The following is a 13,802-nucleotide window of genomic DNA, read 5'->3' as shown; positions in this document are numbered from 1 at the left end:
CGTCGGGTTACTGGGGCGATGCGCGCCGCCCCCCGGGGGAGGCACCGCCCGGCTCCGCTCCGTCCCACCGCCCGCAGCGCAGCGCTGGTGAGCGGGGAGGGGGGTGCGGGATGAGGGTGCGGGGATGCGGGGCTGAAGGACGAGGGACGGCGGGGCGGGACGCGGGGGGCGCGGGCAGCAGCCCCCGGGTACGGCGGGTCCCGGGGCCGCTCGGAGAGGGATGGGGAGGGGCTTTGTCCCCTTTATAGCCAATGGGGGCGGCGCGAGTTGCATGCGGCCGGATCGGGGCGGGGCACGCCCCCCACGCGGGCGCCGTGCGGGGCCGTGACACGCACCGTGATACCGCGCGGCCTTTGGATGCGGCCACGGCGGCCGTTAACGCTGCTGAGGCTCCAGCGCCGACAGAACCCTCCTTCCTGCCCCACATCGCCGCACCTCGAGCCGCCACGCACCGCCCCGCACCGCACGGCCCGAGCAAGCGGGGCCAGATAGCCGCCGGCTCGTGCAAACGGGCTGCTGTGAGCCCCGCTGTGTGCCCATGTCCCCATGTCCCCATGTCCCAATGTCCCCATGTCCCAATGTCCCCATGTCCCCATGTCCCCCTGTGCTGCCCACGGCACACGGCGGTCGGCGAAGCGCAGCGCCGCATCTGGTCGTGGTTTCCTCCCGGTGAGGGGCCGTCAGCGTTCGGTGCTCCCGGTAAATCTCGGCGTTGGCTTCTCCTCGTGTTTCCCCGCCCGCCCACCCGCTGGGTTTGCAGAACAGAGGACGATCTTCTGGCTGTGCTCACAGCGGTGCCGTCCAGACCCTGTCTGCACACGGAGCCCCGCCGGCTTTACACCATCCGAGTGTGATTCCAACCCCAACAAAGGCTGAATTTGGGGCTATTTCGGGTCTCCTGAGGCAGACGCCTTTCCTTGTTTATCCGAGCCGCCATCCCATGTCCTTTGGCTTCCTGCTTTCCCATCCCAATGCCGACTGCGAGCTACACGCTCCTATAACATCTCTCCCTGCTGCTCTCCTGGCCTTTGGTTCCGCTGCTAAACCAGGGCAGGGTCAGCTCTGCTGTCACAGAGCCGGGCTCATGCAGGTGTTTCCCTTTCACCTCCAAAGCGCACGTTGTGGGGAGGAGCTCTCCAAAATGGCAAAAAAATAAATAAAAGCAAAATGCAATTAATTAAAAAGCAGCAACCGCCGCCAGCGGGGCACCTCTCGGAGCTCTTGGTGCAAAGACAGGGCCAGGAGGAAGGCTCGGGGCTGGAGCAGCCCCCGTTCCTGGGTGGCGTGGAGGAGACCCGGAGCTGTCGTGTCCCGCTGTGCGGGGCTGCACCTCGAGCCCCGTGGGATTGTGGCGGCGCTGGGTGCCGGCACATCGTCCCGGCTCTGCCTGCTCCTCTGGGGCAGCGCTGAGGACGCCGAGCTGGTTCCCGTCCTGTTCTCTCCTCGGATCTCCGCAGCTCCGGTGCCGGCACCCCCGCCCCCGCTCGGCTCAGCCCTGCCCCATCCCCTCGCTGCCTTTATCCTCTATTCCTTCACAGCGGCACCGGCGCGGTCGGAAGGCGCTCCCGCCCCCCCGCAGCCCTTTGTCCCGCACGGCGCTGCGCTGCGCACGCCCGCACTGCGCGGTTCCGGCGGCGGCGGTGCGGGAGCGCCGATCCGAGCGGCGGGGCCGCCCCCCCCAACCCCCCAATTCCCCCCGCACCATCACGGCGTTGGGGCGCGGAGGGATGGGGTAAACTCGCCCTGTGCTCGGCGCTGCGCTGCGGACCGGCACCTGGCACCGCGCTCCCTGATCTGCAGAGCCTCCATCTCGCCGCCGTCAGCTGATTTGCGTCTCGCTTCTGTGGGTCTTTTTTTTGTTGGTGGTGTTTTTTTCCCTCCCGACCGCGCATCTTCATCGCCCAGGAGGAAAAACTTTCGGGGAGGGCCGGCTCTGCGCCCCCGCACGCCGCGGAGGAGAGGTGGGTGCGCGGTGCGGTGCGGTGCGGTGCGGTGCGGTGCGGCTGTTTGTGCCTCGCCCGCAGGTGCAGTGCTGCATCCAGCCCGGATGGATGCGGCGAGTCCCTGCAGGGCTGCACGCCGCCCGTGTTGGGGTGCAGCTTCACTTCTGTGCTCACATAACGCGGATGTGAAATGGAATAATGGCCCGCGATGGGCCCACATGTGATGATCGGGTTTGTCGGTGACTCCGGGAGCTGAGCGATGCTGTTACAGAGCGCACGGGAAGAGCAGGCAGCCTCACGTGTTGCAGCTCAGTCCCTGCCGGGCGGGTCTCCTGGTGTTAGAATGAATGGGTTATGCCATACCTGCACACCCGAGCTGCTGCAGGGAGCTGCAGTGTGGCTGCGGCTGGCCTGGCTCTGCAGGGACCTGCAGGGACACAAGTGCTGCCTGCAGCCCTGCAGGTACTGCTAGGGCAGGGACATGGGGACGTGGGGACCCAGGCATACAGGGACACAGGGATGTGGAGGACGTGCAAAGCATTTGCAAGTCACAGCAGGGCAATGAGTAATCGTCCTTAAGTCATCTTTTCTGTAGCATGTTTGGGGGGGGGGGGATCTGCTGAGGATGCTGTTTACCAAATCCAGGGGGAGAAAAAAATAAGCAGTCTCAGAATGGGCACCTTGAGTGGGGGGAGGCTCCGTGCAACCTCATTGTCATGTGGAAGGCTGGAGCTGGGCAAGGGCTGGGTGCCCAAGGGAGGGTCCCACTACCCCTCTACCCCCTTCTCGGGCTCTCAGTCCAGGCTCTGCCTTGTCCCAGCCACAGCAATGACAGCCACACAGGGCTTGGGAAGCTTAAATCCAGCCCTTCAGGGACTCAGTGGGACATTTGTGCCCATAATGTTTCCCATGTAGCAGCCACCCAAAACTGGTGCTACCCTGTGGGGACACCCAACAGCCTGGTGCCAGGTCTACCACTGGAAGCAGAGCCAGCAGATCAGTGCCCACCCCATGCACTGGGCTGCTGCTGCCAGGGCTGGGGATGCTCATGGGGCCTGTGCCTGGGGCTGGCCGGGGCACGTGGGCTTCATGTGGTGGCTCTACCCAAAGAGACCTCCTGGCCAAGAAATGGACATGGGCTCTCACTTTGGTCTTTTAGCATCACTTCATCCATGGGGTGGGTGCTGCCTGTCTGATCTCTATTAGCATGTTCCCATATCCATACCACATCTTGTGGAGAGCAGGATAAAACCATGCAGTCAGATCTCAGTAATTAACACTAATGAATGAGTCTTAAAACCTCCTTCAAGCAATGCATCAGGCAGAGCCTCTGCTCCAGGCCTTCTTAGCCATCAATCCTTCCAGCATCCCAGTGGCTCTCCTAAACCATCATGGGGATAGGGACAGGGATGGGGATGGGAGCATTCAGGGCACCCCTTGCCCCCAGGTCCTGAGCACATCCCAGTATCCCCACAGAAGAAAACGCTTCTTTTTCCATGCACCACCCTGCAGAACTCAGTGCAGATGTGGCCTCCCAAACAGTTTTGTCCTGATGAAGCCAAAGCTGCAGGCATCATCTCAGCCTCCAGCAGGGGAAATAGGAACATGCTGGCACTGTGAGGCCAGGGATGTTGGCTCTGAGCTTCTGGAGGGATGTGCTGGACCTGGCTCTCTGGTGCTGCCCTGCACTGTGCCAGCTGCTCCATGGCACACTGCTTTCCTTTGCATCCAGGTCAGAACCCACTGCTCCATGCTGTGGGATTCCCATCCCCTTCTGCATCTCAGTGCCACCACCGGGTCCCCCTGACAGTGATCACAGCTCTGCACTGCCACAAGTTCCTCAAACAGGGCCGGGTGCCTCCCAGCCCACAGCCAACCCACTGCAGGATGCAGGGCTGGCACTGCCACACTGATCCAGAATGCCCCAAATGAGCCACTGCTCTGCTGTGCATTCATTTCGAGCCTCAGTTTCAGGTCTCTCCCACCTCCCTCTCATGCAGGCACTGAGAAGTTGGTGCCCAGCTGTGGCTCGGTGCAGGGTTTCTGTGCCCTGCAGGTTCCCCACATTACATGCAGCTCCCCTCAGCCTCAGCGTTTTGCTTCCTGCTCACTGCTCTGGGGAGGGCACGGAGTGCACTGTAAAACATCAGCGTGCAGCGGGAGGTGCTGCACATGCAAGGTTCTGTCTGCAGGAACAACTGCCCTTCTGCTGCCCCCTCACAGGGGCACCCCTGCAGCTTTGGGGACCTTCCATCCAGCTCTGCCCATGGGGCTGCTGAGCCCCGGGGGGGAAGGTGCTGGTTCTGCAGGAGCGATGCAGACTCCCAGGCACCCCCCAGGGGCCGGGATGGGGTTGCGGTACTTGGCAGCGTCGCGCTCGCTCGGCGCATCCGGGTGATACTGCAGCAGCGCGGGTCGCTGCAGGGAGCGGTGCGGCAGGGAGCAGCTGCCTGCCGGCATTCAGCAGCAGAACCCGTCCTTGCTCTGAGCTGCAATGACCCCGTTCCTTCTCGTGCGAGGCGCTGCGGCTGCAGCCGGGAGCGGATGAGAGCAGAGGGGCCGCGGAGCCGCTCCCGCTGTGCGCAGGGTTTGCTGCAGGGGTTGCAGCGTGGGGACGGCCCCGCTGCCGCAGCCGCTGCCATTGGGCCGTGCGGGCTGCAGGGGATGCAGCGGGCTGTGCATCCGCTGCAGGAGCGGCACGGAAATATCTCGCTCCAAATGCGGGGCAGAAAGCAGCTCATGGTCAGCCGGTGCTAATCGCCAATGGAAGGACCATCTGAATTTGAAAGACTAAAATCCCGCCCTTCCCCTCCCGCATTCCTCCCCAACCCCCCCAGTACAATGGCGTGAGGGCTGCAGAGCAGCCACAGGGATTGGAGCGGGTGGGAATAACGCGCAGCCTGCAGGGGGAGCCTCTATGTGATGCCGTAGCGTTGTGTTGGGTTTGGTTGTTTTTTTTCCCTCCCATCAGCAAAATATTGAATTTTGCAGGCCCCGAATTTCTGCGTTGCTTCCTGCTGTGTCGCAAGAGCACGCTCAGGGCAGCAGGGCGGGCAGCAATGCAGGAGCAGCACGGGCAGCGGGCAGCCTCGCTTTGCACCCAGCAGCACAGCAATGGGCCGGGCTGGGCTCAGCATCCCCTGTACCACCCAAGCACACACTCAGCTGCGGTGCTGCTGTCTGCATTGGCTGCAATGTGACACGCTGCCTTCCAGCAAGTGGCAGGAGTTTGGGAGCCCATAATGGGGGTTGGCAGCATGGGGTGGGCTGGGGGGGAACATGGGGAGAGCAGAGCCGTGATGGTGATGGTTGTGGCAGTGGGTCCCACACGGGGTGGCAGAGCTGTGCCATACCCGCACGGCACCGCACACCCATCCGGCCAGCGACAGGAAGCACCGTCACTCTCACCCTCCAACTGTGCTGATTCAACCCAGCTTCCTCTTTTTGCAGGGGCTGAGGCAGCGCGCGGGGCGAGGTTGGCGAGGCTGGCTCCATGTATCCGGAATCCACCACGGACTCCCCGGCACGACTCTCGTTGAGGCAGACGGGCTCCCCCGGCATGATCTACAGGTGAGCAGCCATGTGAGCGGATCCCGGGCAGCCCCTGGGTGCCAGCACCCCATATTTGAAGAGCCGATCCCTGCTGGTACATTGTGCAGCTCGTGGGTTTGGCAGCGACCCGTCCCGGCTTGGCTGCGCGGCGCTGCCCGCTCCCCACTCTGCTAACGCACTTTGTGGCATCTTTCTTCTCTCTCCTCCTTCCTTGCTGTCGGAAGCGCGAGGTATGGGAGCCCCAAGCGCCAGCTCCAGTTCTACAGGTAACCGCGTCCTTTCTTTCTCCCTAAAAACACCTGGGAAGCAGAGAAGGCCCCCAATGGGGCAACCCCTGCTGGTGCCAGGGCCCCATCTGAGGTTCTGCCAGGCCGGGACACCCCACATCCATGTGTGTTGGCTGTGCCATGGGCAGCTGCATGCTGAAGGACCCGGCTGGGGCATGGGAACCACTGGGGGGGTCAGGATGTGGGGCTGGTGCTGTATGGAGAGCAACCCGGGCTGTTAGCAGTTCCCAGGGGGTGCTCCAGGCACCCATCCAGCCCTCTCATCTGCTCCTTGCATTAAGAGAAATGTCATTAACTGATACCTAAGACCACAGATAGCTTTCTTTTTTTTTTACCCAACCTTTTACTGCCTAAAATTAAAAAGGCACTTTTCCCTGGCACAGTGTGCCAGCAGGGCGCTGTGGGCTATGGGGATGGTCCATAGGGGCATGAGGAACAATGCATTGAGTCTGTGTCCCCAAACACAGTGCGTGGATGGGGTGACAGTGGCGAGAAGGGAACTTGGTGCTTGCATTTCGGCTCCCTGGCGCTGCAGGGATGGCTGTGTCCCGTGGATGGACAGCTCAGCCCATGGCACCGCGAGGCGCCGTGCTGCAGCCGCCGGTGAGGGTCGGCTCCGGGCTGAGGAAACGATGCCAGCGTTCATAAAGCAGCTGCACATCCACAGGCTTTTAGTGAAGAAGTCATGAATAATTGAGCTCCTGTTCGCTAGGAAGAAAATAACCTAATAGGGCTAATGGAGCGCCGCTCAAAAACTTGACTCTGGGGGGACTTGTGTTCACCAATTGCTTTGGATGCTCTGCGCCGACACTCCCCTCCACGAAAAAAACCACAGCTGTGCCTCCCTTATAGCTGTCTGAGGGAACCCTAACAGCCAGAGCTTTCCCTTTTAATGAGCAGGAACCCCAGAAGCCGGGTGAGTCCGAGGCACCAGGGCAGCACTCGGGGCTGTGAGCGGGCGCTGCGCTCTCTACTGGGGGCTGCAGTGTAACACTGAGCTGCTTGGCTGGGGAGGGCTTCGTTTGGGCTTCTTATTGCAGTTGTTGTTGCAGGCTGTGACACCCTGGGCGATGGGTTGGGACTGAGGCAGCACTTCACACCTCATTCCCCTGTGCTGCTCTGGGGCCCACTGGGCTGGGGATGTGGGCACAGGGTGATTGCAGCACACAGAGCCCAGAGGGGGTGCTCCCACCGTGGCACATCACTGCCCGGCTGCAGCAGCTTCTCCAGCCCCGGGCTGAGCCGTTGCTTCTCGCTCTTCAGTTTGCAGAAAGTTTGTGCTAATGAGCTGCCCGTGGGTGCGCCCGGTGCTCTCCCTGCTGCATGGCGATGTTGCTCAGCCAAAAATCACAGAGGTGTCAGCTCAGGGCACGCCATTAATTACTGCCTCGCTGCTCCGAGCGGCTCCAATCGTCCCCCTCCGACTCCATCCGCCGCTTTAATTTAATTGCACTGAGATGAAGCCGGAGAAGCAGCGCTTTGCACTCCAACGGCTGCACAGTGAGGGGCAGCTGGTGGGGTTGTGTGTGAGATCCATCAGCTCAGAGAAGGGCTCAGTGCTGGCACTGCAGATCTGAGGGGTGCTGGAGGTTGGGGGGTTTTGCTTTCAGCCCTATGGCCCCACTGCAGAGACATGGGGACACACGGGGAGTGCTGTGCTCAGCTCATCGCCGCAGTGGGTGCTTCGTGGCTTTGGCCTCAGGTGGGGGATCCTCTTTGTGCATTTCCCTGTGCTTTAGGAACACTCTGGGTTCCTTCCCTGCACACGAGGAGCTCCAAAGCATTTTCAAAAAGCATTGTTTATTGCAGGAGCTCCCTGGGGTTTTTGGTAATTCCTTGCAAGCTAAAGCTCTTTCTTTCCCATTCTTGCTTTTTTCTTGAGGTCATACTTGAGTACAAAAGCGCCCTTTGTGCCATAGAACTGCTGTGAGATTGAACTTCACAGGAAAAGGAAAGGATGCCCCATGGCAGTGGGGTGCAGGCAGGCCTCACCCTTATACCTGTGCTGTGTGCACGGTGTGACCTCCTTCCCTTCCCTTGCTCGCTACTGTGCCGCATGTCCCGTTTCTTTGGCACCATGGCTTTCCTGCTTCAGCCGGTCATTGTGCTACCTACAGCCGCGTCCTCCTGCCATCCCCATGCCCTGCACAGCACTGTGGGGTCCGGGGACATCCAAGTGTCCCCACTGCCCGCTGAGCACCGCTGCTCACCCCGCAGCCCCCGCGCTCGGGCAGCAGGATGCTGTCCATGACGTACAGCGAGAGCCTGCGCAGCGTGGCCAGCCGGCACCACGCAGAATGGGGGCTGCAGCCGCCGCGCCGGGCGGATGCTTTGGAGCTGCGGCGGCTGCGGGATGTGCGTGCAGCAGCACAGGCCAAGACTTTGGAGGAGTTCCTGCGGACACACGGGCTCTCGCTGGACGGCTGCACGGCGCACGCCACGGGCATGAGGTACAGGTAAGAGCCGTGGCCATAAGTCCCTTGGCACAGGAGCAGGGTGGCAGTGGGGCAGGGGATGTGGCTGCTCTGTGTGTGTCCAGTGCTGAGCCGTGCTGCCCAGCATGGTGTGTGCAGGAGAGGCCGGAGCACATCAGTGCGTCCTGTTGGCACAGCTCAATGCTCTCACCTTCACTTTAACTCCAGTGTTGGCACAAAGTTGGTGTGTGCCAATGCACAACTGCACTGACCCTGCTGTGAAATGCAGCACCAGAGCACAGGGCAGGGGACAGAGCTGAGCCAGCATCCCATGGAGGGCACAGTGCCTGTGAGTGCAGGGCCAGCAGTGCGCCATTAATGTTGCATGGAGGTGCGGGCAGTGAGCGCTGCGTCGGTGTCTCAGCTTTCATGGTGCTGCTGGGGGAAGGGGGGAAAGCAGCCCCCGTGGAGGGCAGGGCAGCAGGAGCTTCCGCTTCACAATAAGCAGAGGTAACATTTACACCGTGGCAACGGCTCATTCAGTATTCATGCAGTGGTTATTTATTGATGGAGTGTGTGGGCACAGCCCTCGGGCACCCCCCCACCATAGGCCTGGTGCAGGGGTTGGAGGGGCCTGGTGGGGGCTGCTCCCTCAGATCTGCAGCTGTTCCTTTGGGCGAAAGCTGCTGACTGGAGCCTTAATCTGGGCTCAGGCTGCAGGCAGATTAACGCGGGGCTGGGGGGGCTGCAAAAACGCCCGGGGTGGCACCGGGAAGGCAGCGGCGATGCTCTTTGGTGGGGATGCGGCCGTGCTGCTGCAACGGGTGCGGGCTTCCCGGGGTCCACATCACCCATCCCGCAGAGCAGAGCGGCTGGAGGCAGAGGGAAACCCGAGCAGATTACGCATTTTCTCGTTGCGCCGAAGGCCGAGTTTATGTAATCCCCCGCGCACCCCCCACGCCGACCCACGGCCCCGCGCCGCTTCTCTTCGCTGTAGGAATCAGCGCGGTCTGTGGCCGCGTGGGCGATCCCTCTCGCTCAGCCCATTACTTCCCGACCACTGGAGCCGCCTGCATCACCGGGGGCACACGGGCATCTGCTGCGCACAGCCCGGAGCCAAGCGGCCATCGGCACCGCCGCGGCTCCGTCCTTCAGAGGAGACACCGGGTTTGGGTTTCACTTAATTGCTGTCGCTCTGATCTGGGGGAAGTTTCGGGGAATTGGCGCTTGGGGCGCGGCTCAAAGCGGCTCCAGCTTCAAAACCCACCGGGATTCTGCCCCCCCCCCCCCGGGAGCGCTGCCGGTTCACGCGCTGCGGACGTGGGGGTGCGCGGCGGGGGGAGCGGTCCCGCTGTGCCTCCCCACCTGCCCCGCCGTTATTTGTTTGCTTCCTAAAACTCATCAAATATTGATGGCCCGGAGCCGCTCTGAGCCGTGCCTCCCCCCCAGCCCCGCAGCCGTCATGTTGGCTGAGTGATGCTCCGCCGACGTTAGGAGGAGGGCTCTGCTCTGCTCTGCTCCGCCGCGCGGAGTTGGCCGTCTAAATTTAGGCTGCTGCCGCGCTCCTGCCGCCTCCGCGGCCGCGGGAGGGTCACGGGCGATGCCGGGGGGCCGTGGGAGCGCGGTGCCCTCGGTGCCCCCACCCCGGGCACCGACCGTACGGGGGCCACGCGTCCGCCGGCCGGGAACAGCCGGGGCGTAGGGACGCGGCGCAGCCGGAGGCGTCGGCGGCAGCAGGACTCGAAGTTTGCCTTCAGCCTCGGGCAGCCGCGCACCAGCGCTCCCCCGCACCTCCGCGTCTGGGGGAAGCCCTCCCCGCCACCCCCGGCCCCCGCCGCGCCGCACCGGGAGGAGCGTGGGGCTGAGCCCCGGGGAGGAGCGAACCCGCAGCCCGACAGCGGGGCACCATGCAGGTCTCCTTTGTGTGCTCCGAGCACAGCATCAAGAGCCGGAGCGCGGAGGACCGGCTGAACAGGCAGAATGCCAGCAGCCCCAGCCTCGGAACGCGCAGCAAATTCCGGGCCGTGGCCATGGTGGCCCGGAGCCTGGGGCAGCTCTCGGTGCAGAACGCGCCTTCGTCCAGCGAGTCCAGCATCAAACAGCCGGGCATGAAGTACAGGTAGGGGAGGGACGTGCCGTGTTTGGGGTTCTGCTGCCGGTTTGGGTGCTTTGGATGCCCCCCAGAATTGTGAGGAGGGGGTTCCTGGCCGTGCCGCGCTCTCCCCAGATCCCCTCTCCCCTCTTGGCTGTGGTTTCTCAGTGCTACAAGTGCTGCTCCGCTCCCCGTGCGCGTTGCTCACCTTCCTTTCCTTCCTTGCAGTTTGCTCTCTGTCCCCTCTTGGTGCGGTTGTAGCATAAAGCAGTGGGGCGGGAGGGGACAAAGCGTTCCCACCACGCGCTGTGGGGCTCGGGAGGGCAGCAGTGTGTGTGCTGTGGGAGCAGCAGCTCTCGAGGATGTCGGGGACGTTGGGGCTCTGCGGTGTGCAGATGAATGTCCGTGGGCTGTGATGCCATCGGGGCCGTGCAGTGCTGCCAGAACCTCCCAGAGCTCAGGGCGGGGGCTCAGCTCAGTGCACCGGTTTGGGATGAAGCACAGTGTGCACACAGGGCACCTGGCGCTGGGCAGATGAGGGAACACTGCTGCAGAGGATGGCAAAGGCTCCAGCCCAGCAGACGGTGCTGGGATGCAAAGTGCAGCAGGGAAGCTGGGACAAGATCAGCCATCACCCCCTGTTAGCGTCCCCATTAGCCGGGTCAGCCATCCTACAAGCCATGCTAGGGCCGCACAACCTCAGGGCTCTGCCCGCTGCTCTCTGCTCCTCCCTCCTTGGACCACCCCTCTGTGGTCCTGCAGGACAACCCCTGGAGGTGACGGTGATGGCATTGCAGCAGGGCCAGCAAGCTCTCCAAATGTCCCCACTCTGCTCCGTACAAACTCTCCTCAAAGTGATGCCTGAAGGGCTGTGACCACACAGGGGATGCTCATTCCCTGCCCACACTGCTGCCTCGCACGCAGGATGCCATGAGCAGGGACGCTCCCATTGCCCCAGTGCCACACTCCTGGCTCTGGTTGCTTCCTCTCCATGTCGCCGCCTCTGCCCTCTGACAGCCCGCAGCCATCACCTCTGCTATGCCAGCTAAAAATAAACGGGGCCGAGACACGGAGCATCTGCTCCGGAGCACCCACGCCTTCCAGATGTTGGACAATAACGCAGCGGCGCAGAAAGAAAACATCCTGATTAATCTCAGCCTGAAATGAAGAACCATCGTCCATCCCCGCGCCCCAGGGATGGATCCCTCCGTGGTGGGCACGGGACGTGGCACGTTGCTACGCGACGCGGCCGCGCGCGGGCGGGCAGCAGCAGCTCACCTACACTTTATTTATTTTAAAGCTTGTTGTTCGAACCTTTGTGATTTGTAAAAATGCACCATCAATCACTGTGGCAAAGGCGGAAAGGACGCCTGCCAGCCTGGATTCCTGCCCGAAAGAATGTTCTCCACTTCTCAGTGCTGAGTTTCGGGTATCACACATAGGTGCCACGTTTCCGTGGGCGACGTGCTGCAGGTCCCTGTGTCCCCGTGTTCCTGTGTCCTCCTGTCCTCCTGTCCCCATGGGTGGCCGCTGCCCTGTGCCCACGCTGGGTACCCCTCCTGCACCCCATGTCCTCACGCAGCCCCCATTGCTCACTGTTCTGCTCCTCCAGCAGCAGTTCTTGTCTCTGGAAGGAGCTGCATCCTCGTTCCCTTTTTGTGGTTCTTTCTCTCCGGTGCCTTCTGGCTCACGACAGCTCTGTGTTTATTTCGGTTGCAGAAGTAGAGCAGCGACCGGGGCCAGGGCTCAGTGCTCTCAGCCACTCTTTCCCCTTTCCCTCCTCTCCCTGTTTCATAAAATCCACCCCTGACTTCTCCAGCCACAATTCAGGGCTCAGAGCTCAGTGCTGCTGTGCTCTGCCCTTTTCCACCGGTGCCCTCCTGTGTGGTTTCCACCCTTCCTCCTGTGCAGCACCAGGGGGGTTCTCTGTGTGATTAGCTGAACTGATGAGCACGGTGCGGATGTCCGGCTGCTGCTCTAACGGGTCTCTGTCTTTCAGAAATCTGGGCAAGTCCGGGCTGCGTGTATCCTGCCTCGGCCTGGGTGAGTGCACGCTCCCCATCCAGCCCCACAGCTGCCACTCAGAGCCGGAGATGTCAGCTCTGCCCCCACTGTGTGTGGGGATGGGTGTTGGGTCATGGCACGGCCACGCTGTGCTCACCGTGTGCCATCTCTCCCTGCAGGGACATGGGTGACGTTCGGAGGGCAGATCACGGATGAGGTGAGGACCCCACGCCCACAGCACGCAACCTCTGCAGCAGCTCCGGGTGCCCTGTGGCTGTGGCCCTCGGTGTCTCCATCCCCAGGCATCCCCTCTTCTCCCCGCAGATGGCCGAGCAGCTGATGACTTTAGCGTACGACAACGGCATTAATCTGTTCGACACGGCAGAAGTCTACGCTGCCGGCAAGTGAGTACCATTGGCACCACATGGGGAGCCTTCCTCGCCGGCCTGGCTCCTCCTCAGTACAGCCACATCCCCCTGGTCCTCAGCTGGAGGTGCTTTGGGACGCATCCTGAGCCCCCTCGCAGCTGTGGGCTGGGATATATTTAGCAGGCAGAGCAGCACTGTGGGTATCAACACAATGGCAGAACCTTTTTTTTCCCCTCAAACCCACTCCTGCATTACGCAGAAACCAGCACCGGGGGAGGAACGGTGCGCTCTGCATGCTCAGTCCCATGTGCTGAGCAGGAGCAGCCCCAGCCCTAGGGATTGCTCTGGGCTGGGTACCCCACACTGCCCCCAAACCCCACACAGCCCCCGCCCTCAGCTCTGCATTTCCACCCTCCTGAGGTTCCCGGTTGCTCATTCAGTCTTCAAAGCCCTTCTGCACACGGGTGCTTGCAGGAGCTCCAGTTCCTAAATATTTGAAAGTGTGTTTGGAAGGAGGGCTGCTCTCCCACAGCACACAGGAATGTTCCCCCCAGGAGCACTAATAGGCGCTTCCCATCCCCGCGCCACACGCTGCCCTCCGTTTGCTCACTGAGGACAGCCGCTGTCATGCAGGTTGGTTTGAAAGTTTGGAGAGTGGAAATAATTAAATCATTCCGCCTCTCCGCGCTCGTTTTGGGAAGTCATTTCGCATTTGCTCAAACGTTCCATCCCACCACAGCTTTTCCTGACGGGGTGAGGGCTCCATCCCGGCCTGTGGCCTCTGTGTGTGCTGACCTGGTCCTGCTCAGCCCCACTGATGCTGGGCTGGGGGCGGCCCTGGTGCTGTGCAATGTGACGAGTGGGCCCACACAGCTGCTTAAAAATAGCAGCTCCCGTTGTTGGGGAGTCCTCCGCTCCCCGCCGCGTCCCAACGCCGCTCGCAGTCACTTCTCATTACTGACGCGTCTCTGACCTAATTCCTGCTCCAGCCTAAAGAGCTCAAGGCTTATGTCTCCCTTTCCTTGCAGGGCTGAGGTCATCCTGGGGAACATCCTCAAGAAGAAGGGCTGGAGGTAGGTTTCACCCCCAGGGTCCGGCATCCCACACTGCTTCACTTTTAGGCAGCAGATTTCCTTAGTAAT

At 62.0% G+C, this 13,802-nt stretch overlaps 1 protein-coding gene across 8 annotated transcripts in view; it reads left to right on the top strand.

Annotated features, from left to right (window-relative positions):
* The first annotated feature begins 1 nt into the window (after position 1).
* KCNAB2 (potassium voltage-gated channel subfamily A regulatory beta subunit 2) overlaps positions 2–13,802 on the top strand; it is a 19,024-nt gene continuing 5,223 nt past the window's right edge. The window contains exons 1-7 of one of the 8 annotated variants that reach the window (XM_015882574.2): positions 2–87; positions 5,394–5,513; positions 5,720–5,761; positions 12,288–12,331; positions 12,472–12,509; positions 12,617–12,696; positions 13,689–13,733. In XM_015882574.2, the coding sequence (XP_015738060.1) occupies positions 5,437–5,513; positions 5,720–5,761; positions 12,288–12,331; positions 12,472–12,509; positions 12,617–12,696; positions 13,689–13,733 (326 nt within the window). In that variant the 5' untranslated portion in view covers positions 2–87; positions 5,394–5,436. Of the gene's footprint in view, positions 88–1,599; positions 1,962–5,393; positions 5,514–5,719; positions 5,762–5,976; positions 8,239–9,598; positions 10,316–12,287; positions 12,332–12,471; positions 12,510–12,616; positions 12,697–13,688; positions 13,734–13,802 lie in introns of those variants that run through there. The other 7 variants (XM_015882573.2, XM_015882576.2, XM_015882575.2 and 4 more) reach the window with 7 other exon arrangements.

This window comes from Coturnix japonica, chromosome 21, assembly GCF_001577835.2.
Source record: "Coturnix japonica isolate 7356 chromosome 21, Coturnix japonica 2.1, whole genome shotgun sequence".
Classification (NCBI taxonomy): Eukaryota; Metazoa; Chordata; class Aves; order Galliformes; family Phasianidae; genus Coturnix; species Coturnix japonica.
This window is presented reverse-complemented; position numbering and strand designations above follow the sequence as displayed.